The 25,338-nt window shown below is 37.5% G+C and overlaps 1 protein-coding gene across 3 annotated transcripts; it reads right to left on the minus strand.

Annotated features, from left to right (window-relative positions):
• Positions 1-242: 242 nt before the first annotated feature.
• Cmc2 (C-X9-C motif containing 2) lies at positions 243-25,291 on the minus strand. Of its 3 annotated transcripts, XM_071604928.1 has the most exons (5): positions 25,184-25,248; positions 15,965-18,070; positions 13,764-13,875; positions 5,044-5,115; positions 243-612 (listed from the first exon to the last, which is right to left on the minus strand). In XM_071604928.1, exons 3-5 carry the CDS (start codon positions 13,842-13,844, stop codon positions 526-528), a joined length of 240 nt encoding a protein of 79 aa, XP_071461029.1. In that variant the 5' UTR covers positions 13,845-13,875; positions 15,965-18,070; positions 25,184-25,248; the 3' UTR covers positions 243-525. The 3 variants fall into 3 exon arrangements, with proteins under 3 accessions (XP_071461029.1, XP_027788904.1, XP_071461028.1); XM_027933103.2 differs by lacking the exon at positions 15,965-18,070 and having other exon boundaries at positions 25,184-25,291; XM_071604927.1 differs by lacking the exons at positions 243-612; positions 5,044-5,115; positions 13,764-13,875 and having other exon boundaries at positions 15,969-18,070; positions 25,184-25,267.
• Positions 25,292-25,338: the final 47 nt, after the last annotated feature.

Genomic DNA, 25,338 nt, shown 5'->3' on the forward strand with positions numbered 1-25,338 from the left:
GGCCTCACACATGTAAGACAAGGGCTCTATACTGAGCCACATCCCCCAGAAAATTACTGTTCAAAAACAATATGGAATGTTTCCGTATAGTTAACACAGCTGGGATTTTCCCAGAATTCTTCTTGCCCCAGGTTATGTCATCAATGTTTAATCTTCACCATTGCCATGTTGCTTTAAAGGGAAGTGTCTTGGCACCATTTTGCGCTAATTCTAGTAAAGTCTAAAAGAAAGGAGAAAAAAAATTATTTGAATTACTTTATTGAAGGAGATAGGTTATTCAAACACTACACGGATGTCAACAAAGAGCAAAAACATGGAGGAAGTCGGGCTTGTTGGGAGCTGATAGTACTGAAGGCTCTGCTCAAATGCTCAGAATTTAGTTTTTCATATTTCTCCATGGTTTGACTCTTCAATGATCACTCTCTGTTCAAAGATTCTGGACAACAAATGAGATAAGATTCTTTTGGCTATCAATCAACAGTCCTCAGGTCTTCTCTCAGCCAAGATATCCCGTAAAAATGTAAATTATTTTTCTGATTCCTCCAGAGGACTGAAAAGTCTTTTTCGCATTGCATTGCCATGCTCCCTGCTCCTGGTCCTCTTTTCCATGTACTGGAAGGAAAAAGGGAGAGAAGAGATGGGAGATGATGTCACCATTTATGCCAGATAAGCCAAATAATAAATGCTATTACTAAAAATTTTTTTAATTGTATTTTTTTTTTTAATTTTACTGAATCTGAGACATTTAGTACAACACTCATTCAATACAGGGTAGCACTTACATCCTAACAAGTACATAATAGTTGCTGAATCGATTGCCTCCCAAAATAAGAATTCAATAGTCAATATTTCAGATGGATGAGTTCTGTCCCTATTCTCCAAGAGTTCACAGTCCAGGAAGTCCTCTAACTCTGCTAAACACATCTAGTTAAGAGGGGCACACCACCTTGAGAGGTGGCCTGTTTAACTGTTGGACAGTTCTACTTGATTCAAAGTTTTCATATTGAACCAAAAAGTATATCCCTGTAATCTATCCTGTTGTCTTCTGTTTCTTCTTGCCTGCTATATTCAAATAACTGATGAATTATGACCCACTCCTTTTCTTCAGGCTGAACACCATGGGTTTCTACAATTGTTCCACAGCATATTGCTTCTGTCTTCTAACATCTGTAAAATGACTTTTATTTTATACCCCACTATAACATCAACTCACTTTTATATTTAAAAATCACTAGAATTAAACACAATATCCTACTAGACATAGTCTGACAGACATGGTATAATGAACCTAGTTCTTATATCCTAGTCATACAGTACATTTCTCTAAGTAGTACTAAGAATCAATGGCTCTTAGCAGCCACATTATCCTATAGACTCATATGGAAATTTATAGCCAGCTGAACTTCCTAAGATTCTTCATCATGAACAATCATCAAACTTGATTCTCCCTAAATCCTAAATTTCCATAATCAACTTGGATTAAAATGCAATTTTCACCTTGAACATTTCCATGCTAGTACTGTTATGAATAACAGAAAACACAGAGCCAGGCACTTAAAGATTTTCTCAAATAAATGGTTATTAACCTATGTTTAGAACACAAAAACCTGAATACAGTGTTTTATATGTATATATTTAATGCTTACAACATATACAGAAATACAAACATATTTTAAAGGAGAATCAATATTTCTCCCTGGGCAGAAGAGGAAAAGTTAAAGTAAATTCAAACAGGAAAAAAAAAAATGTGAGTATATGTGAATAGTTGAACATCAAAATCTTCTAGGAGCTAGAGATATGGAAACAGAGGCCACAGAAACTAAAGATTAGTGACAGAGTTAATCAAGGAATTGACTGGAACCCTTCCCCTACTCTTGAACAGTTTTTAAAATATGGGGATTCATGAAGAGTTACTTCACTTTTCTGGGCCAGTAATCTCAAATATATGGAGCTAGGCTAGAAAATCTTTAAGAATTTTTCTCCATCAAAGATTTTCATTGAAGGATTCTACAAATCTTTTTGAATGATAGTTTTTGCCTTCCTCATCAAAAGGCTAAATCAAATTATAGATGAATCACAGAATCACAGTCCTTTCAACAAAAATCATTCTTTTCATCTGTCAAACATTAAATTTCCTCATAAGGTTATTGGGAGGAGCCAACCAAAAATAAACATGGAGGTACAGACTCTAAGCATAGAACTTGATACTGGACTGTCTCTGGCAATCAAGATAGGAGGAGGTTCTTAAGGGTAGGTAAGTCTTCAGAACAGTAGTTTGTCATAGGACCACTAAATGTGTTACAGAGCAAATTATATTAAAATATATGTTTGAGATATCTCCATAGAATTAAAAGAAATGACTATGAAGTCATTTAGTCATTTACAAAGCCCCATCAAATGATACAAACAGGATAACCCCCCAAAAAACAAAACAATTACGCAGGGCAAAGATGATGATGCAAAAGTAATATCAGTGATTATTTCAATAGAAAGAAAAAAAAAAGTAAGAAAACATCAAAGAGAGGCCCAGAAAGAAACACCCAGCCCTTTTTCTAGCTAAAAGCTTCGTGGAATGAAGTATTTCCATGACTCATGAAGGGAAAGGTAGGAGGAAAGCATCTGAAGTTAGCATTTAAGTAGAGAGGAAATAAAAGACCATAGTTTCAGAGGATTAGAGTATAAGGCCAGACAGAAAAGCACTTATAAAGTAGGTAATGAAGCAATATAAAGGTACACAGAAGGGCATGGGGTTGTGACTCAGCAAGCACTCGCCTAGCTCGTGTGAGGCACTGGGTTCGATCCTTAGCATCATGTAAAAAATAAATAAATACATAAAGGTTATTGTATCCACCTGTAACTAAAAAAATAATAATAAAATAAAAAATAATTTTTTAGAAAGTACATAGAAGACTTAGAAAATAAGTCATGAAAGCTACATGAAAAAACAATATGGGGCTGGGGTTATAGCTCAGTGGTAGAGTGTTCACCTAGCAAGAGTGAGGCATAAGTTCAATCCTCAACACCAGAAATAAATAAAGTAGCAGATGGGAGTAAAAAAAGGAAACACAAAGCCAGGCACTGTGGCACACACTTGTAATCCAGCGGCTAGGGAGGCTAAGGCAGGAGGATCATGAGTTCAAAGCAAGCCTCAGCAAAAGCAAGGAGCAACTCAGTGAGACCCTATCTTTAAATAAAATACAAAATAGGGCTGGGGATGTGGCTCAGTGGTTGAGTGCCCCTGAGTTTAAAGGATTAAATCCTGTTTAATCCTTTTCCACCCAAAATAAAAAGAAAACACAAAATATCTACAACATTTTATCAAATAGTCACTGACAGAGCTCAGGATCAACAAGGGGGGAAAAAGTCGCATCAAGTTCTAATCACCACAGCAAATTAAACTATTTGGAGGGAAAAAAAATTTAAACATAGGAAAAAGGCGTACAACTGAAAGCATGTAAAAACACCACCACCACACCAGCTATACCAATAAAATAGTATGGGTTGTTCATAAGTTTATTATTAAGTTAGTCCTAGATTTCGTTTCCATACAAACTAGCTTTTATATATGAAGGAAAACATCTTTCCAAAACAATCATTTTAAAAGCCAGTTGTGGTCACACACACCTCTAATTCTAGCTACTCAGGAGACTGAGGCATGAGAAATACAAGTTCAAGGTCAGTCCAGGTGACTTAGTTAGACCTTGTCTCAAAGAGGGGGGGGGGCATTGGGGGTGGTAGGACTGTAGCTCAGTGGCATAGCACTTGTCTAGCATGTGCAAGGCCGTGGGTTTGATCCCCACTACAAAGGGAAACAATCATTTTAAAACACTAATATACATATTTGTGCACACAAAGAAAATTATCACCCTTAATACAGAACTCCAGGAAGTTCTTCAAATAGTAATGATATTGTCACACTGAAACAGGGATTCTTTTTTCTTTTTGTTGGACCTGGGGTTGAACTGAGGGATGCTCTACCACTGAGCCACATGCCCAGCCCTTTTTTATATTTTATTTGGAGACAGGGTCTCGCTAAGTTGCTTAGGGCCTTGCTAAGTTGCTGAGGCTGGTCTTGAATTTGCGATCCTCCTACCTCGGCCTCCCAAGCTGCTGGTATTATGGGCCTGTACCATGGGGCCCAGCTTGAAACAGAGATTTTAAGAAGCAAAAACAAAACAAACAAACAAAAAACCCAGAGTAGAAAATATGCAAAAAGAAGAAAGATAAATGCTGGGCAGTTTCAAACATTTCAACCTTTCCATCTGAGACTAGATGAAAAAAGAAAATAAGTTTGAAATACAGAAAATGAAAATTGGAACAGATTTTTTTGTCAATATTATGTGTGTATATGTACACATATTCATAATTATGTATATATACATACATATATATTTTTAGTCATTACATGTTTTTAAAGGTTCCGAACATAAAAACCTGAAATGCAGACTACAAATGGAATTAAATTTCTTTTTAAAGGTTTGAAATGCCCTCTGCTTGGTTAGCAGTTCCAGGAAATAGACAACAAATTAGGTATTTTGGCTATTTGCCCAAAGCCAAGTCATAACTTAAGATGACACCTTCCCCAACAAGTCCAATAAGAGCCCTTTGACTTGTACAGCATAACTATGAAGAAATTCAGGACTTTAAAGCTGTTTCCTTTATGTAAGGAAACAGGCCCAGAGAGTTCAGTCATCTGCTGATCAAGGGCTAATTGACTGATGCAACTAAGTCTGATCAGAGACTCAACTTTCTTAAATCTTAAAATTGATCCAACTTGAATTCTCCAGGAAAACAGAAAGTTTTCATCTGTGTGTGTGTGTGTGTGTGTGTGTGTGTGTGTGTGTGTATTTGTCAAAAAGACAGCAGTGTTCTCAAATGTCCCCAAAGGAGGCTTTCATTTTTCCTCTGGGTTTTCAATGGGGGGTCATACATACAAATGTTCTGTTAGACCAAAACTGAAGGACATTTTAATAATGTTAACAACACATAATATTTTACATGTTCTGTTATTCAAGTACTTCCAGCCTTTGACATTCTCCTTACCTCATTCTTCAAGCATTTTCTCATCTCCCGATCAAGAGCGTTGCAATGACCAAAAAATTTCAGAATGTTGTGCTAAAAGGAAGAAAAGGGGTAAAAGATTCATCCCATAATATGCCAAGGTCTCTGGCACACAGAATTTAATTCTTATGGAATTGAATTTACTGTGTTCCTTTGTAAAGAAGCAAATAAATAATAGTTAAATGTACCAAATATATAAACAGTCTTATCCTGGTCCTTGTTACCTAGAAGAAAAAAATGCTCCATAGGTGGAATGAAACAAAGGTCTTTACCTAGATAACAGAAAAGTCTCCTAGCCCATCAAAACCTCACACAGACAGAGTGTCAAAGTTTAACACCTCATACCCCTTTCCTGAAGGGACACGTTAAAAGCTCAGAGCAATCCACTGTCTAAGACAGGGACTGCTGTCAAGCTGCAGTGTGCCTACAGTGAAATAAGTAGTGACTTCACTAGCAAGCACTCTGTCCCTTAAGAGTAATTATTTAATAAAATGCTTAGTGCCAGAGCATTTCCTCGTTTGCCTCCATTCAAAATGTCACCAAAATACATCAGAGACACACACTATCATTACATGACCCACAGTATAAGCCATACAAATAAGCCACTAGTTTATAATAAAAGGAAATCTAAGTCTGCTTTGTTGAAAAAACAAAACAACAACAAAAAATTCCTCCCGGTTTCAAATCCTATGACTGAAGGAAAAAAGTAACAGTGCTGTAAAGCAGGCTAAGAGGAAGGATCTGAATTTCAGTAGGACCATAATTAGTGTTTACACATCACAACTTTTAAGGGTGGGTCAGATAGCACAGCCATCTGCTGTAATGACAGGCCGTAAATGCTGAACTTGTGTTTGTAGTAAGCACATTTTCCCCTTCTCTTTCTAATTATGGCTTTCATGGAAACCAGACAGCACATAATTAGCAAGCTATGCCTACTACTCTTTCTTTTTTCTCCTCACTGCCACTTTATAAGCATTTTTCAGGTCCACACTGAATAAATGGTCAAGAATCTTTCTGGCAAACATTTAAAGATAGTGTAACATCTCCTATTTGTTACCTAATGGCGTTTTCAGAATAAATATTTCCTGTGTATTTTCTCAAACTACTTCTTTGGCAACAAATAAACAGAGACAATGCATTTTCACCCCTTCTAATAATAAACATGTAGCAAAAAACAAAAATTAGACATGTAGAATGCAAGATAATATTTCAGTTTAGTGCACATTTGTTCATATCATCCCACATACAAGCACTAATATGCTTCCTTTCACCTTTCATTAAGCCCAAAGAAGAAATTATACTCTTGTGACATCATGTGAAAAAGGTTAAGCCCAATGCCCCAGTGAAACTGGTACAAAAATGCCTGTGGACTGCAATTTTATTGTACACACAGGGAAGCTGTCTCTGGTGCCTGGTATCTACTTCTAGAGATCCAAACCAACTGAGCATTGAATAAGTGAGTCAATCAGGAGACAACTGAGAACCTTTAACGTAGAGAACTATGTCCCAGACACTGAGCAAGAACGTTCTTGGCCCCATCTCAGCCCACAGGAAGAGGGAAGAAAAAAATGAAGCAACTGCCATAAAATAGTAGTCTAGTCCAGGGACACTGAGGAACTTGCAAGACCTTTTCTGGAGATGTACAAATACAAAACTATTTTCCTAATGATTCTAGGACCTTCTTTTTTCCTTCATTTTCAACTTCTCACAAGGGTACAGAACTTTTCCCGGGGCTCCATGAAGTCTATCACAAAAGATTGAACATACAGGCAGATAGGAGAAGCCAGCTGTATTTTATTAATACAGACATAAGAGAATGGTAAAAATGCACATGCAATGTCATCCTTTTCACTTTCTTTCATTGAATAATAAAATTTTTATGAAAATTAGTGCTAATGTGAAACAGTCTATTTTTAAATAATTTTTAAATTTATCAACTTTAATTTATAATTCAGTAAATACTGATAGGTATTACCCACCTAAGTAAAAAGCTCGTTGGAGGCCCCAGTAATGTTCAAGAATGTAAAGGAGTCCTGAAACCCAAAGAATTGCCATGAAGCAGGAGATGCTTTATGAATGTGCATGGAGTATAGTGACTGTGGCACGATAACCTAGGCCAGGAAAGGAGAAAACAGAGGGGAAATGGCCCAACCAAGCTGAAGAAAACCTGGAGAATGATAAAACCTGGCTCAGGAAATGGTTAAGCAGAGACAGTGAGAAGCTCTAAGGTGAGCAAAGGCAAGTATAAAGGCTTAGAGGAAATAATATTCTCCAGCACATACAGAAAACACTAGGAAGGTGGGGAGACATCATGGGAGAGAGGTGGATTCCAAGAGTTACCTATCGATGGGTTTTATGAAGACTAAAGCTCAAAAACAAAAAAATTCTCAGGCAAAGGGAGTCATTTAAGGAGAGCAATAAACTTATTTTTGAAAAATCACTCCAGATGCAACATGAAAAGTAGATTTAGAGATGAGAAACAGGAGACCAGATAAAAGTCCTAATCAGACACTGTTGTCATGGATTATGTTGGTGGCATGGGCAATAGAAAACAATGACTCAAGAATTGGGCAACACCTGGTAAGTTCACATGATAGATGAGGCTGATGGACAAATTAAAGATGACACTGGCTTCTGGCTTGGACAAGGAATGTCATGAAGACAGAAAGAGATTTTAAATAAGAGGTAAGATGAGCTTGGGTTTGGACATTATTGAGTTTATTTGCACAACATTTAAGTCCACTAGAGTCGAGATAAACAGACGTGTAATTCAGGGGGGAAAAAAATCTGAGCTGGAGATATTAGTCTCTGAGATCATGGGAGTGAATGAATTTTTCCAGGAGGTATAGGAGAAAAACGGGGCAAGAATAGAGGGGAGACTGCCAAGGAGACAGAAGAGTGGCCAAAGAAACAGAAAGAAGACCACAGAAGACAGAAGTACAGTACAAGCCTCGAGAAGCACGTTTTGATAAGGAAGCAAACCAGCCTGGAAGAGAGAGGAAACAACTGAAAGGCCCTGTGAAACTAACAGCAGTGCAGTCACTAGTGACCCTAGCACCGCAGTGAAGGCAGAAGCCAAACTGAAGAAAAAGCATTGTTATTATTTTTTAAATACTTATTTATTTATTTATTAGTTGTAGTTGGACACAATATCTTTATTTTATTTATTCTTCTGTGGTGCTGAGGATCGAACCCAGGGCCTCGCACGTGCTAGGTGAGCCCCAGCCCCAGCACAAGAGAAAGTATTATTTTAATAGCTCACACCAACAAAAGCAATGAAGGCTACCAGACAACTGGGATTACAAAGGGATTTTATGTATTCATTTTCTCAGGATGGCAAAGATGTGGGCATTTGAACACGCTAACAGAAGACCAAATTTAAAAAAAAAATAAAAAAAGGAAAACCATGAAAATGAAAAAAAAAAGCCTGATAAAGCCAATTGTTAATGAGCTTATTTTGGGGTGGTAGAGAAAAAAGTAGTTTTATTTGCTTTGCATTTTCTTAGGCTTTTTTAAACACTATTTCCAAAGACATGTATTACTTACACATTACTTTTATAAATCAGAAATATAACATTAAAGGATTCCACATAGCTTTGAAGAAAACAGCTCTTCTAAATTCTGTATTTTAACTGTAGATAACCTAAGTCTTGCTGACAAACGTAGGCAAAACAGGCCAGTAGATCAGAAGCAGCCTGTAGATACTGACGGCTAAGGAAATGACATTCGGCTGCGAAGACCATAGAAGAACCATAAAACACAGGAAGAATGATAAAAGCACAGCAAGTTAGGATCATGTGGAGATAAAAAAAACAGCCCTGCACTTCAAGGACTGGAGAGCGCTGTAGAATTCTAGTACAGAAAGGAGCATGGGAAATGATGGTTTAGTCAACAAAGAGATTAAACTGCAGAATTACAAATTCAGGGCTGGGAGACATCTTAAGACAACTTTATCCATTCATTCCAGTGATTAAACTGAAATTTCATTTGTTTAACATGTGTCTAATATTCCTGGACAATGCAGGAAACAGGTAAAATTTCGAGCTTTTAATAAACAGTAAACCACAAAAGTATCCACATATGGTACATTTCCACTTACATCAAGTATAAACCCAGGTAGAACTGAACTCTATTGTAAGGACTTAAAATGGCTAGTTATCCTTCTTGGGGTGTGACTTGCAGGGAGCACAGAGAGCTTGGGGCGATGATGCTGGCTTAACCAAGGTGGTGAAAAAATGGGCATGAGTTTGTGAGAAATCTGTCTCCTATTATCTGCAGTATTTCCTTACTGTTCAACCCTGAAATACACAGCAGCCAATTTCAGAACTGCTGATCCATACACTGCAAAACCCAAACTCTACCAACAACAGCTCTTTCAGACTATAGCCTATATTCAAATTACCTGGGTCAGTTCACTTATTCCTTGACTAGATAACTCATTTCAAAAAGCTAGGTTCACTTGTTATTTGTATTCCAGTTTTTGTTTTTCTTCCCATCCTTTCTCACCCTTTTTAAAACTTAGCATGTAAAACATTAAAGATTAAAAAGGCAAGAATTATGTAAGAGATGCCATCAGAAATTTCATTCCCCCATTCTCTTGACCTTGCTCTCACCTGTCCCCCAGAAGGTAATGAATCTCATTAATTTCAGGTGTATTTTGTCTTTTTGAGCACAAGAGATCCAAGTAGTTTTGCTTTTTCCTTTTCTAAAGAAATTCTAGAATACTGTAGTTTTGCTTTCTCCTTTTCTAAAGAAATGCTAGAATACTGTAAACACTCTCACACTTCAATTTTCTTCACTCAAAGAATCCTGGAAGACATTTCTTGTCAGTTCAAAGAAATTTTTATGTTTTAGAGTCCAAGACCCAACTGAAAGACTCCCAACTAAAACAATGTGAGCAAAAATGAAGTACTGGATTATAACACAATGTATAAAACAAATATGCATAAGTCCACACTGATGTAAATAAATAAATGGGAGAAGACACCAGGTCTCCAGAACTCTAAATTATTTATGTGGACACTCCACCTTCAAAGAGAGAAGGGCCTAACTTCCAGTCCCTCAATATTGGCTGTGCACAGTGAATTCCTTCTGGAGTTATAGAAGGTGGGAAACAGTAATTTTAAGGGAAAGAAGTCGGACAAATACTACTTAATAAGGCCATCCTGATCAACATCAGAAGAGCTCAATCACACACATGTGTAACCTCAACACAACGTGTGCTGAATATGGTACTTGACCTCTGTGGTTTTCCTCCCAAACTCATACCACCATGAGTATAACCATGAGAAACATAAGACACGTTCAAATAAAGGAGCATCCTAAAATACCTAACCAGTAAACCTCAATATTATCAAGTCATCAAAAACAAAGAAAGAAACTGCCACAGCCAAGAGTAGTCTTGAGGAGTTACAACAAAAGCATGCAACCTGATGTCCTGAGGAAATCCTGTAATAGGAAATCAGGACAACATCTAACCTGAGAAATCTGAACAAAGCATGACTTTAATTAATGATCATGTATCTATTAGTTCATTAACCACAATAAACGTACCTTCCTAATGTGTTCATAGGAGATACTAGGTGTGGGATATACATGAACGCTGTACTGGAAAAAATATTTACAATAAACTTATTAAAGGCCTTACATGCCCAATCAATCATAACACAAATTTTTAAATATGGGCAAAAGATTTTATATGAATGGCCAATAAGTACATGAAAAGATGCTCAAAATCACTAGCCACCAGGGAAATACAATCTAAAACCAACAGGAAACACTACTATAATACCCACAGGTTGGAGAAAGTGAAAAATTTTTACAATATTAAGTGCTGGTGAAAATAGGGTGCAGGGGGCTGGGGATGTGGCTCAAGCAGTAGCGCGCTCGCCTGGCATGAGGGCGGCCCGGGTTCGATCCTCAGCACCACATACAAACAAAGATGTTCTGTCCGCCGAAAACTAAAGGAAATAAATATTTTTTAAAAATTCTCTCTCTTAAAAAAAAAAGAAAGAAAAAGAAAATAGGTTGCAGGTAGAAACATAAAATAGTACTGAATGGAAAAGTCTGGCAGTTTCTTATAAACACTTACCACACCACCTAGTCATTCCACTTCCAGGGATTTACCCAAGTGAAATAAAAAGATATCCACACAAATACTTGTATACAAATGTTCATAGCAGCTTTATTCAAAACAGCATAACTGCAAACAACCTAAATATCCATCAATAGACAAGCAAACTGGCATATTCATACAATGGAATACCACTTAGAAATAAAAATGAATGAATTAATGACATATCCAACAAACTCTATTAGCTTCAAAAAATATGGAACAATACATAAAAACATACAATGTAGAGTACATTTATAACAAATTCTAGAATAGCAAAACTAATCTATATTAACAAAAAGTAGTTCAGGGGTTACCTGGGCCAAGGTGAGAAATGGGGACTGCAAAGCCACACAGGGAACTCTAATATGAAAGAAATGTTGTTTACCTCAACTGTGACAATGATTGCATGGGTGTTTATGTTGGTCAAAAATCAAACTGTACACTTAAATAGCTGTTTTACTGTATGAAATTATACTTCAAAAGTTAATTCTTCAAAAGTCTATCTTTAGTTCCAATGATCTGAGATATCCCCTTCGTTATAAGAAATCCTTTTGAAATGAAAAAAAATGTAATATTTGATTCCTATTTAAAAAGTCATGGACCAGGCTAGGGGTATAGCTCAGTTGGTAGAGTGCTTGTCTAACATGCACAAGGACCTGGGTTAAATCCCTAGCACCACCGAAAAAATTGGGGTTGTGGCTCAGTGGTAAAGTGCTTGCCTAGCCCATGTGAAGCACTGGGTTGCACCCTTAGCACTACATAACAAATGAAATAAAAGCATGCTGTCCATCTACAACTACAAAAATGAAAATTAAACAACAGCAGCAAAAAAATCATGGACCAAAGAGCAGTATGCAAATAACATGTAACAAAGAATACTTAAAAATCAAGGATTGAAAAACTGAAGCCCTTAATCTGGTTAACCTAGGAAGTAAATATGAAAAAACAGCATTTCTTCACATATGCATAATGTTATGAAAACACAACACACTTCTAAAGGTTAAATTGGCAAAATCATTAAGGGTAAGACTAACATATTACCCTACAAAATCTCTTTCTCTCCAAAGCTTCTTTCTGGTAGTGGACACTCCCTGTTTTCCTTTTACTATAACTCACTACATACAGAGCTGAAACATTCTGTATTGAGTCAATATAAATAATCAGTTCCTGTTTCTTAAATAGTAAACATTTTATATTTTTACTTAAAAAATCAGAAGTTGTGCCAGGCACAGTGGCCCATGCCTGTAATCCCAGTGATTCAGAATGCTAAAGCAGGAGGACTGCAATTTTGAGGTCAGCCTCAGCAACTTAATGAAGTCCTAAGCAACTTAGTGAGAGCCTGTCTCAAAATAAAAATTCAAAAGGGCTGAGGATGTGGCTCAGTGATAAAGCATCGTGGGTTCAATGCCTACTACCAAAAATAAAAAATAAAAATAAAATCAGAAGTTGTGTTTCAGTTATGCAGTCTAGCTCAATTATCAGCTGAGTCAATTCAGGAATAGTGGGGCAGTTCCCGAGACTTGATTTAAAAGTATGGTGAAGGGGATGTTGCTCAAGCGGTAGCACACTCGCCTGGCATGCGTGCGGCCCGGGTTCGATCCTCAGCACCACATACAAAGATGTTGTGTCCGCCGAAAATTAAAATAATAAATATTTAAAAATTCTCTCTAAAAAAAATAAATAAAAGTATGGAGAAAATGGTTTATCTAAAGTATACTGTCATTAAGTAAAAATATGACTTCACAGGCTAAGTATTTCTTAGTACCTGACTTTTGGTCTTTAAATTTTATTCATTTAAGTATTATCATTAAATGAGATACATTGAAAGTTTATAAGTATCATGAGAAAAGAAACTAATTCACCATGCGAAGTAAAACACAAATATTTCCTACAACTATGTCATGCATCAAATGTAGGAGGAAAAGCTAAATATTCAATATCTATAAAAATGTCAGCTTGACTTAATGCATTCTAAGTATGGGTTCCTTTTCTTCCTTTTTTTTTTTTTTTTCTCTTTTTTTGCAGTACTGGGGATTGAACCCAGGGCCTTATACATCCTAGGTAAAGCACTGTAACACTGGACTATAATCCCCAGTCCTCTATTTAGGTCTAACCATTGAATTGCTTCCATTTCACTAAAAATTAAATCCATCAGATTAGGCTGATCATAAATTAAATGTAACTAACATCTAATTATATAAAATGTTTCAATTACCATAAAACAGAGAATGGTAGCCATTAAGAAACAGATAATCTTAGAATAACTCCTTCATGATCAGAAGAGTCAGAGCTGAACTGTTCTATTATTAAGAATGGGAAAGATATTTCACTGTAAGAACACAGTTTCCAACTACTACATACTGTTTCAGAAGTTCTCTAAACAAACTATCATGGCTTTATTTTTACTAATCATAAAAGGAGGTGGTTTCTTTAAAAGAAAAATTTTACATCATTTGCTAATGTTTACTAAGCTCAGATCCACTACTAAGACATTATCATTTCTTTCCATTAAGGGAGATAACATTTTACATTAGTGTGTTGTACCTAAGTTTCTTTGTATTTTATGGTCATTTTTCTGAACTCTTACATTTTTGTGACATTCCTTAAGCAAGTTAATCAAGATGTTGCATTCTTCAGTGTGCAAGTGCGAAGATAAGTCAGGATGCATCCTTGGGAGGTGATGATCACAGCAGTGCAACCTGTGAATACAAGAATGTCTTGAATATGGATGAATACATTTGTGAATACCACTTAAAAGAAATTTCAATAAGAACCCCAAATGACCTTCATCAGAAAAGAATGCTAACCACTAACCAGCAGTGAGACTTTAGGCAAACCATTAAATATTAGCCTCTGCTTCCTTATCTAATGATTTCACATACTCAGCAAGTTATCAGGAGTGTTTAATAGAACCTGCATCCAGAAGCAGGAACCATAGAGAGAAATAAGTGGAAATAAGAGCTCAAGCAAAACAGCTTGCCTGATTTCAAATATTTTCCTCAGATTCCTTAAATTGATTACTCCTCATTTTGTTCAGCGGAAATTCCACCTATTAAGAGAATTGGTTTATAAATTCATTTAAAACACCTATTCTCCTGAGAAGGCTAAAGGACTATTAGTTAGTCTCATATTAGTATGAATTAATACAGACTGCTTTCTTCTTAACATCTGCTAAGACACCTGGTTAGACAATGAAGTAGAATAAGAAGCATATATGAATTTTTTTTCAAGTGGAGCAATTATGTCCATAAAATTAATTATTACACTGGAAACAGGAAGTATTAGAGACATGGAGAAAACAGACGCCTTGTGCAGTGTTTGTGGGACTGTAAAACAGTGCACAGTAGAAAACAGTATGGTGGCTGATCAAATATCAAAAACAGAGTTGCCATATGATCCAGCAATTCCACTTCTGCTTATACATATCCAAAAGAAATGAAGCAGGGTCCTATTACACCAATGTAACACATTATTCCCCAGTTAAAATAAGCCACCCAAGTGTTCACAGACAGATGAATAGACAAGCATGATATGGTATACATATGATGGAATATTATTTCCTCAAAAAGGAAAGAAATTCATACTATTTAAATTCATATTATTTCCTTAAAAAGGAAAGAAAGTAGAATGGTGTTTACCTGGAGCAAGGGGAGGAGAATTAGGAGTTACTGTTTAATGGGTAAGAGAGAGTTACAGAGATAGATGGTGGTGATAGTCGCACAACATTATGAATGTGTTTTTTGTTTTCCTGGTGCTGAGGACTCAACCCCAAAACACTCTACTACTGAACTATATTCCTAGTCCTTTTTTTTTTTTTTTTTTTAAACAGGGTCTAAATTGCTTAGGCTGGCCTGGAACTTGTGATCATAACTTCACTACACCTGGCACAAACTATATGCTTAAAAATGGTTAAGATGGCAATTATTAGAATTTTTCAAAAAGAAAAAGAAAACAGGAGAAAATTTAAACATTAGATTGAGCAAAAAGTTCTGATACATCACAAGCACAAACCATAAAATAAAAATTCACATATCATCAAAACCACAATCTTTCGCACTTCAAAAAACACCACGAAGAATAATGACATGTTAATATCATCAACTGTAATAAATATCAGTGTGGTTCTGGGTGTTGACAGCTGTGCTTGAATGGGGGAAGGAGATATATGGCAGCTCTGTACTTTGTGTTCAACTTTGCTATGAACTTACCACTACTCTAAAATAGAAAATCTATTTTAAAAGACAAGCTATAAACCAGAAGATATTTGCAAATCACATATGATAAAGTATTTGTTTTCTTGTTACTAGAACACAAAAAATGCTTACAATTCAGTAAGACCAAGAATTCAATTTGTAAAACAGACCCACCCCCCAGCAAAAAAATGGGCAAAAATTTGAATATATCACAAAAAATAAAGGAATGATTAATTAAGCACATGAAAAGATGCTCAACCCCATTAGTCTTTAGGAAAATGCAAATTAAAATTACAAAGAGATATCACCACTCCTATCAGCTACACAGATGCTCCTCAACAGCAGGGTTATACCCAGATAGACCTATTTTAATCTGAATATATTGTGAGTCAAAAATGCATTTAATACAGTAATCCAATGAACACTGTAGCTTTGCCTTGCCAGTCTGAAATGTGCTCAGAACACTTGCATTAGCGAACAGTTGGGCAAAATCATCTAACACAAAACCTATTTTATAAATAAAGCATTGAATATCTCTTGTAATTATGGAACAGTACACTGAAAGTGTGAAACAGAGTAGTTATGCAGTACTCACCATTAATGTACAAAGATGAAAACACACTGGCCCTGAAGAATGTTTGATGCATTGAACTAAAATTAACTGCTGGATGATGTGGATGCTACAGCAACAAGAGTACTGACTCCTCTCTCTTCTGACGAGACTTGAGAATAACTGGTGGAAGGCACTGAGGCATTGACACTTGTTGACGGTTTAGCAGGCATAGTGTTTTTCAGAAAGATATCAAGTTTTGACTGTACAGTCAGTTTCTTTTCTTCATTATATATTTCTCTATAGCAAGCAAGAGCATCTTGAATCTGCCTGTCAGCTCTTGCGTATCTCTCGTAATTGCTGTCCATTTCTTCTAACATCCGCATACCGCTGCTGATAGTAGCAAATGCCTCTGCCAGTTTCTTTGCTGTGAACTTTCTTGGTGCCTTCCATATAATTTCTTCCTCTGCTTTAACTTCTTTACTTCTTTCCTTCTCTGGTTCAATCAGCTCCTCATTGGAAATCTCTTCAGTTTTAATGCTGACAATTTCATGAATATCGTCTTCATGGATGTCTAATTTTAATTGCTTCCCAAGAGTTAATATGTTGTTACTTACCATATCATCAACAGCAGGGCCTTTGTTAAAACCTTTGAATGTGTTCACATATGTCTTCAAAACTTTCTTCCAAATGCAGTTCATGCACTGTTGTGTGACTTCTTCCCATGCTGCAGCAATGTTCTGGATAGCATTTAGAATGTTAAAACCTTTCCAAAATTCCTGGAGTGTTTGGCCAGATTCAGTTGCTTCAACAGCCTGAGCAAATGTCTGGCGTAAATAGTGTGCTTTGAATGCAGCTATTGCACCTTGGTCCATTGGTTGAATGAGTGTGGTTGTGTTGAGTGGCAAATAAACCACCTTTACATCAGGATGCATGGCTCCAATATGTTGTGGATGCCCTGGAGCGTCATCTAAGATCAGAAGAATCCTGAATGGGATATTGTTTTGCCTACAATATTCTCTTGCCTGTGGAATAAAACAGTTCAAAAACCAGTCTTCAAACAACACTGAAGTCATCCAGGCTTTCTTATTATGGCGATAATAAACAGGAAGTGTATGCTTGCTCACATTCTTAAATGCTCTAGGGTTCTCTGAATGGTAGATGAGAAAAGGCTTTAATTTGAATCCTGAAACATTTCCACCCAAAAGCACAGTTACATGGTCTCTGAATCCTGGTATTGTCTTGTACTCCTGAGGAACGTATGTATGCTCAGGCAGACGCTTCCAGAACAAGCTTGTTTCATCAACATTAAATATCTGTTCTGGTAAATATTTCTGATCCACAATTATCCTATGCAGCTCTTCCTTAAAAGCTTCAGCACATTCAATATCGGCACTTGCTGCCTCACCACTGACCTTCACAGTGTGAAAATTATGACGCCTTTTGAAGCGCTGGAACCACCCATGACTTGCAGTAAACATCTGTGTATATGTAGGATCAGCATGTTCTTTCAGCATATTGAAAAGACTTCTTGCCTTAGCCTGGATCATCAGGAGACTAAGTGGTGCACGCTTTCGTACCTGCTCATCTATCCACTCAACAAGTAATTTTTCCATATCATCAATTGGCCCGGCTCTTTTCTTTGTAATGACAGTGGACTTAACTGATGCTGACGATTTCACTGCATCGCTGATTCGTTTCTTATCCTTTAAGATGGTTGAGATCGTGGACTGTGACAGTCCTGACTCCCGTGCAATGACCATTACTGGCTTGCCACCTTCATGCTGAGCAATTATTTTGAGTTTCATCTCAAGAGTAATTGCCTTCCTCCTCTTCTTTTCCCCAGAAGCAGGAGACACAGATGGACGTTTTGTAGACATGATGGGATGCAAAAACACAAAACACAAAATCCAAAAGTACTGGCAACACAGTACACTGCAAAGTTTACCCTTGTGATCACATGGCTGTCTGGGAGCTATAGCTGGCAGCTGCTGCCCACCACTGAGTGAGAGTATTGTACCGCATATCGCCAGCCAGGGAACAGATTGAAATTCAAAATTCGAAGAATGGTTTCTACTGAAAATGTATTGCTAGCACATCATTGTAAAGTTGAAAGCTCATAAGTCGAACCATCATTAAGTCAGGGACCGTCTGTAATCAAAAAGTCAGACAATACCAAGCATTGGTTAGGATATGGAGAAACTGCACACAGGAGAAATGAAAATATAAATCCACCCAAAGACATGTATGTGCATGTTCACAGCAGTATTATTCATAACAGCTAATACTGGAAACTATCCAGATGTCCAGGGAATTGGATAAACAAAATGTGGTATATCTACATAATGGGATGCCATTTTGCAATTAGAAGAAATGAACCACTGATACAGGCTCTAGCAATGATGACCTCAACAGCCCATAGCCAGATGCAAAAAACTATATACTGCATCAGTCCATTTATATACAATGTATAGAAAAATAAAAGGCAAATTTACAGATACAAAAAGCAAATCATTGGTTGCCTAGGACTAAAGATGAGAGTGATGATTAATTTGTAACTGTGAACAAAGGAACCTCTTCCAGTAATGAAAGCGTTCTAAAACTGGATTGTGGCAATGGTTGCACAATTCTACAAATCTACTAAAATATTACAAAGGTCGAGTTTTATGAAAAGTACATTATACCTCAATAAAGGCTGTTTAAAAAAAAGTTGTGGACTGGGATTGTGGCTCAGTGGTAGAGCGCTTAGCTAGCACGTGTGAAACCCTGGATTCACTCCTCAGCACCACATGAAAATAAATAAATAAAACAAAGGTATTGAGTCCAACTACAACTATAAAATAAATATATTTTTTAAATGTTTAAAAAAAAGTTCCAAGAATGTATGAAACTTGAAAGCATTATGTTAAACACAGTAAGCCAAACTCAGAAAGCCAAGGGTCATGTTTTCTCTCATATGTTTAAGAGGAAAAAGGAAATGAAAGGGGGGTGTGTGTGTGTGTGTGGGGGGGGTATCTCATGAATCTCTAAGTAAAGACCAACAGAGGAAAAGGATCAGGGGGAGCATGTACCAACGTATATGATGTATAATTATAACACACCAATACAAAACATGTGGAAAAAATAAGAACAATGAAAAGAAAAAGATGTGTTAATTTATAAGTTCTGAAAAATTCAAAATGCCCATCACTCCCAACAAATACAAAAACAACAACAAAAATATTTGAACAAACAATTCCAAAGGACTACAGCACAGCTAATTCAGACTGGAACTTTATCAGTAGATCACTATCTCATTCAGTAACTATGACCACACACACACATACTCTCTATCACACACAAACATACCACAGGTGAAGGTCACGAATCAAGCTATTACACCCAGCTAAGAATTTATTTGAATGAAAAACAGAAAGGCAGCCAAGTTCAAATTCTGTTTACCTAGCACTGATTACAAGGTCTTGTAACAGAAATTTATTGCTTCAGGAGAATCAAATTGTATGTAGTTCAACAATGTAAGTCATCTAATGTTGTACTAATATTACATACCTACATTTATGTATAAGTTATCTGGTTTCCACCTCATTGTCTCTAAAAAGAAACACTAGCTTAGCCACCTAAAAAATGTCTTTAACATTTTATTCTGTAAATTTATTTGATAATGTTTTTGTGCAGTTCTATCAACTAGACCTCAAATGTAGGCCTGTACAGTTCAGAAACAAGCTTATGATATACAGAAATAACCTCTTTAATTGGCAAAGTAAACATAGATGGTCCCCTACCTACAACTGTTCTTACTGATTTCTTGACTTATAATGGTGCAAAGGCCATAACTTCAGAAACCGTACTTCATTGCTCTTCTCCGGAGCAAACAGTATGCAGCACAATACCCTGACACTCACTCTTGATGATGGCAGTGGCAGTCAGCATAACTCCCAGCCACATGATCACAAGGGGAACCACATACTCTACAGTGTACTTATTGTGTTGCCATCACTTTTTTGGATGTTGTGTTTGGTTTTCACATTCCATCAGGACTACAAAACACCCATCTGTGTATGTGCGTGAGATAATCAACACTTGATTATAAAATAGTCTTTGTGTTAAGTGATTCTGCCCAACTAGAGGCTAGTGTAAATATTCTGAGCATACTTAAGAAAGGCTAGGCTAGCTGTGATGTAAGCCTAGGTATGATAAGTGCATATTTTTACTTACATTTTCAACTTATCTGAACACAACCCACTGAAAGTCCAGAAGCATCTTTTACTTGAGGAGACACTTGGTGCTAAGATACTATATACATGCACACTGTATATAAGCACAAATACACATACTGGTATATAAAAACACAATGTAAAATATAGAATAAAATATATTCTCCTCTATTCATAACAAAAATTTATTTCAAACACGTAAGCTACTGTTAATCCAGCCAAGGAACCAATAAGAAATCTTCCCTTTTCCTTTTTAAAATTTTTTTAAAATATTTATTTTTTAGTTATAGTTGGACACAATACCTTTATTTCACTTATTTATTTTTATGTGGTGCTGAAGATCGAACCCAGGGTCCCACACGTGTGAGGCGAGCACTCTACCACTGAGCCACAACCCCAGTCCTAAAATTTTATTTTATTTATTTTAAAGAGAGAGAGAGAGAGAATTTTTTTTAATATTTATTTTTTAGTTTTCGGCAGATACAACATCTTTGTTTGTATGTGGTGCTGAGGATCGAACCCGGGCCGCACGCATGCCAGGCGAGCGCGCTACCACTTGAGCCACATCCCCAGCCCAAATTTTATTTTTAATTGACAAATAATATTTGTATTCTTTTATTTATGGGATTCTCCTAATTTTTTATCCTAGATGACTATTTCATGAAAATTAAATGGTTTCTGCTTCCTTCTCCTACTCTTCTTGGTATGAATTACTACTTAAAGCTCTAAACACTCACCCTTATCTAATTCCTTGTAATACAAATCATTCCCCTCTTTCCTCCACCACATCTTTTTTCCACCATGTTTTCTTCAGATAGATAGCTCCCACCTCTTTCCCTCTACCCACCCTGAGCCTATGCTATGCTCTCTTCCACACACCCCATGTCACCTGGCTTTCCCCAAACATCAGTGCATACACAGATGTACTACTGTTCTCTTGGGTGTAATATACAAAGTATGACTATAAGTGTGACAACAGTGCTGTTCTTTCAGAACACAGATGAGCAAGTGCTGATACTTCCTGTAGTTGTCTTCCTACTCTAATTAAACACTCAGAATTCAAGGCATTTTTTAATGAACTGAAGAAAAATCTAGATATATACTCCATATTCTTATTTTTTAAATTTCTTCAAAACCATAAGATGATATCAACATTATTAGTTTAGAAAATAATCTGGTGAATTAATGTGCTAGACAGTCTTAACGATCCAACAACCATAGAAAATGAATACCCTTTTAAATTCAGCTGAACCTTAAAGAAACTACCTTTTTGTAGGTCAAAACATGCATCACCCACATTTTCATAGAAAAATTAAGTCCCAGGTCACACAGTAAGTGACAGTTAACTACCCACCTCTCATCCTGATGGATTTTTCCCATGTTCAAAATAGTAAAGACATACCTTCTTAGCAGTTTGTGAATGAAATAAATTCAGACAGGAAAAAACTGTTTTAGGCTAGGTTGTAGCTCAGTGGTAGAGCACTTGTCTAGCATGAGTGAGGCACTGGGTTTGATCCTCAGCACCACATAGAAATAAATAAATAAAAATAAAGGCATTGGGCTGGGGATGTGGCTCAAGTGGTAGCGCGCTCACCTGGCGTGCGTGCGGCCTGGGTTCGATCCTCAGCACCACATACAAACAAAGATGTTGTGTCCAACAAAAACTAAAAAAAAAAAATATTAAAATTCTCTCTCTCTCTCTTAAAAAAAAAAATAAAATAAAGGATTTGTGTCTATCTACAACTAAAAAAACTTCCCAAAGAACCTCTGGTTGGCCTAGTTCACTAGGCACTAATTCCAGGCCTAAATTCCAAAGACGTTAATATAGTACTTTCCTGTATTATTACTAATAGGGGGCTTATGAATATCAAAAAATAGAATATTACTATACTAGTCACTGGTCAACCTACCCAGAATACTGACAATCTGAACACTAGGACCAGGCATGGAGAAGGATGTTCATGTTAGAAATGGGTCTGACACTAGATTAAAACAGAAAACCACTGATGAAACAGGGACTACTTACCAACTTAGAGAAGCCCACAACAGAGAGGAGATACAAATAAGAAACAGTCAGATTAAAAAGGTCACTGGATTTGAAGAAAAATGTGTGTAGATTTATTTAGGACAAAAGTTGTGAACTTGACTTTCCTAAGTTATATAACTTTGGTTACTAATTTGAGATCTGTCTCTTCTTCCATAAAAAGGAATTAACTTTTGACCTGTATCTCACAGGTTTAAAACAATGTGTGTGTTTGAAATAGTGAACAGTAAGTGTGGCATGTGTGTCTCTGAAGTTCTCAGTCATATGGTGTGAAAGACTGACCTGAATCTACTCTGTGATGTGTCTGAAGACAAAACTGGAACCAAAGGGTGAAAGTACAAAAGCAGATGTCACGTTCATGGGAGTCTAACAACAAAACAGGCCACGTGCACCTGTGTTTTATCTGTTGTAATGTGCCCAAAAGAGACTGGCTACATCAACGTAGGACATTATAGGGTATATTCTTTATCACATTCTTAAGTTTCTTCTCAAATATAAGTTCCCAATTAATTTATTTCAAGCCACTTCCAAAAATAAAATGCACATCCAAAGAATAAACACTTGCTATGACTAAGAATCCAGAAGGACTGGAGGTGTAGCTCAGTGGAGGAGTATGTGCTTAGCCGGTACAAGACCCTGGATTCAATACCCAGCATCTATCTCTCTCTCTCTCTCTCTCTCTCTCTCTCTCTCTCTCTCTCTCTCTCACACACACCAGAAAACAATTTCAAAAAGGTAGTGTTGGGCTGGGATTGTGGCTCTCACGGGCGGGACCCGGGTTCTATCCTCAGCACCACATAAAAATAAAGGAATTGTGTTGTGTCCATCTACACCTAAAAAATAAATATTTTTAAAAGAAAGGTAGTGTCAAAGTAAATATGAACATCAATACCACGGTTGAAACAAAAGTGAAGGGAACATTCATTGTAATAAGACCCTGTGCACAGTGTTTGCAGTGAGAGTAATAAATCCCATCCAAATTGTATTAAACACAAAACTTCAATCTTACCAGAAATCATTTTTAAGTCTATTCTAGTAACACTATTATAACTCAAAGTATTTCTTACAAACTAAAAGAAAGTATATAAACACAAAACTTCAGTTCCACCTTTACACTGATCTTTATAAGTCACCAGAAGGATAAACTTGTCACAATTACTCCTCCTTCTCTGTTCCAGCTTCCTCAAGTATGAACCCAAGGATACTAAGAGTTCAATGAAACAAAAGTTTTCCATTGTGAAACATTGGTATTTTACTATATGGCTAATAAAGCTCCTAATAAAGCAATTTTAACTTTTTCTTGAGGGTTGGCTGGGAGGGTGAAAGCAGTGGGGTACTCTCAATAAAAATATAAAAACTAAAATTTTATTTTATTTACTCTTTGTCTACCACAACTGTGAGGCAAAATGTTCCTAATGAATATTCTGAGAGAGCAGATTTCAACCACAAGATGGCACAATTCTAGAAAATAAATAAAGAGAACTTCAATACAAAGAAAAGGGATAAGTATTCCAATAACAGACTTTGGAATATCTATAATCACAGGGGAAACCCTGTATTTTAATGCCACCTGTTTTTTTTCTTTGGAAATACCTTGCTACTGTTTGACTGTACCAGAAATAAATTTATACTACAGTTAAAATTTCTAATGTTATTTTAAAATAAGAAAAAAAAAAAAGGCCAGAAAAGTCTCTTGTTCAGGGTCTCCTTAAGATCTGTTCTCTAGAAAAAACTATCAATATTTAATGTTTCCTAAAATGGTTATTATAAAGCCTACATTTCATAAAGTCCTGATACTAATTAAATGAGTACTTTCAAAACTTTTTCAAACTATGAACCACGCTGCACCAGAGGTAGCAAAAATAGCACTCACTTCTCATCACTGCTGCAAAGCAACCGAGTCTGAACTATATCACTCCTAGGGTAGAGACCTGTTACTACTGACAGCAACAGGGAGGCTGACTAGGGAGGATTTAACAATGACTTCTCCAAATAACTGCACAAGGACTGGGCCCTCAGTAGCTTTCCCTGATCATTTATCAGTACTTGCTAGGTGCGAAGCCCTCTGCCAAGTCACGAAGATTTCAAAGACAACATTAACCCATACATGTGGAAGGTGCGGAGATGACTGACAGGATGCTCCTGTAAATACATGCAGAAAATGACTAACGAGTGTTTTGTTGAATGCTGAATTTACGTTTACCAGAGATTGAGAAATAATTCACACCCTAACACACAAAAAAGATACAGGCCTCGCACCTAGCAAGTACTGATAAATGATTAGGGAAAGCTACTGAGGACTCGTTTTAAATCAACTCTATGTTAGGGAAAGGGTGCCGCACCAGAGGGCCCTTGCTACTGCACACTTACATTCATTTAAGGTTCCCAAGTTCTCCGCTTCCTTAAGACTACCCAAGACGTCTCCTGTGAAGACCAGCACGGTCATCTGTAAAGCCCACAAAAGTTGAGAACGTCTACTTTCCTTGACAAGTGCAACGATGTGCATCGTGCCCGTTCTGACGTCGCGAGTCGGATTAGGGCAACTCTGAAGCTAAAAGGCGCCCTACAAGGCTCCAGTGACAGCAATAATGAAGCCTGCCAGGCGCTCCCCGCGTTTTCAAACTGCGCTTCGGAAACCGACGCGTGGACAACACCCATTATGCAGGCGCGGCGGCCGAGGCTCGGAAGCGGAGGGCCGGCCAAGGTCACCAGGCTCGAGAGGGGCGGGCGGACGCCGAGGGTCAGGAGTGCAGGACACCCATGAGCTGCTCGGGGCGGCGGCGTGTCCCCAGCGCACGCGGAAGGCAGAGCACTCGTGAAGCACCTGAGCCACCACTGAAACTGCCCGGCCCGTGGCTCCGCCGGGTCCTCCTCGCCCAGCCACCTAGGCACCGCGAAGGGCAGGCCACCCGAGCGACGCGGGCGTCACGGCCTCCTCACGCACACAGACACGGCGAGGGCCAGCCGCGGTTCTCAGAACCTTTCCCCCGCGCCCCCAGGACTCACCGACTCGCGGCCGAAAGCCAAGTCTTACAGAGACCCGAAGGCTGGGTGCCCAGGGCTCGCACAGCCGTCCCGCTGGAAGAGAACTCCCAGCCGCAACCCGCCCCGCCTCCGTCGCGGCCTGGGCGCATGCGCAAGGCGGCCCGGACGTGCCCATC

This window comes from Marmota flaviventris, chromosome 18 (genome assembly GCF_047511675.1).
Source record: "Marmota flaviventris isolate mMarFla1 chromosome 18, mMarFla1.hap1, whole genome shotgun sequence".
Taxonomy (NCBI): Eukaryota; Metazoa; Chordata; class Mammalia; order Rodentia; family Sciuridae; genus Marmota; species Marmota flaviventris.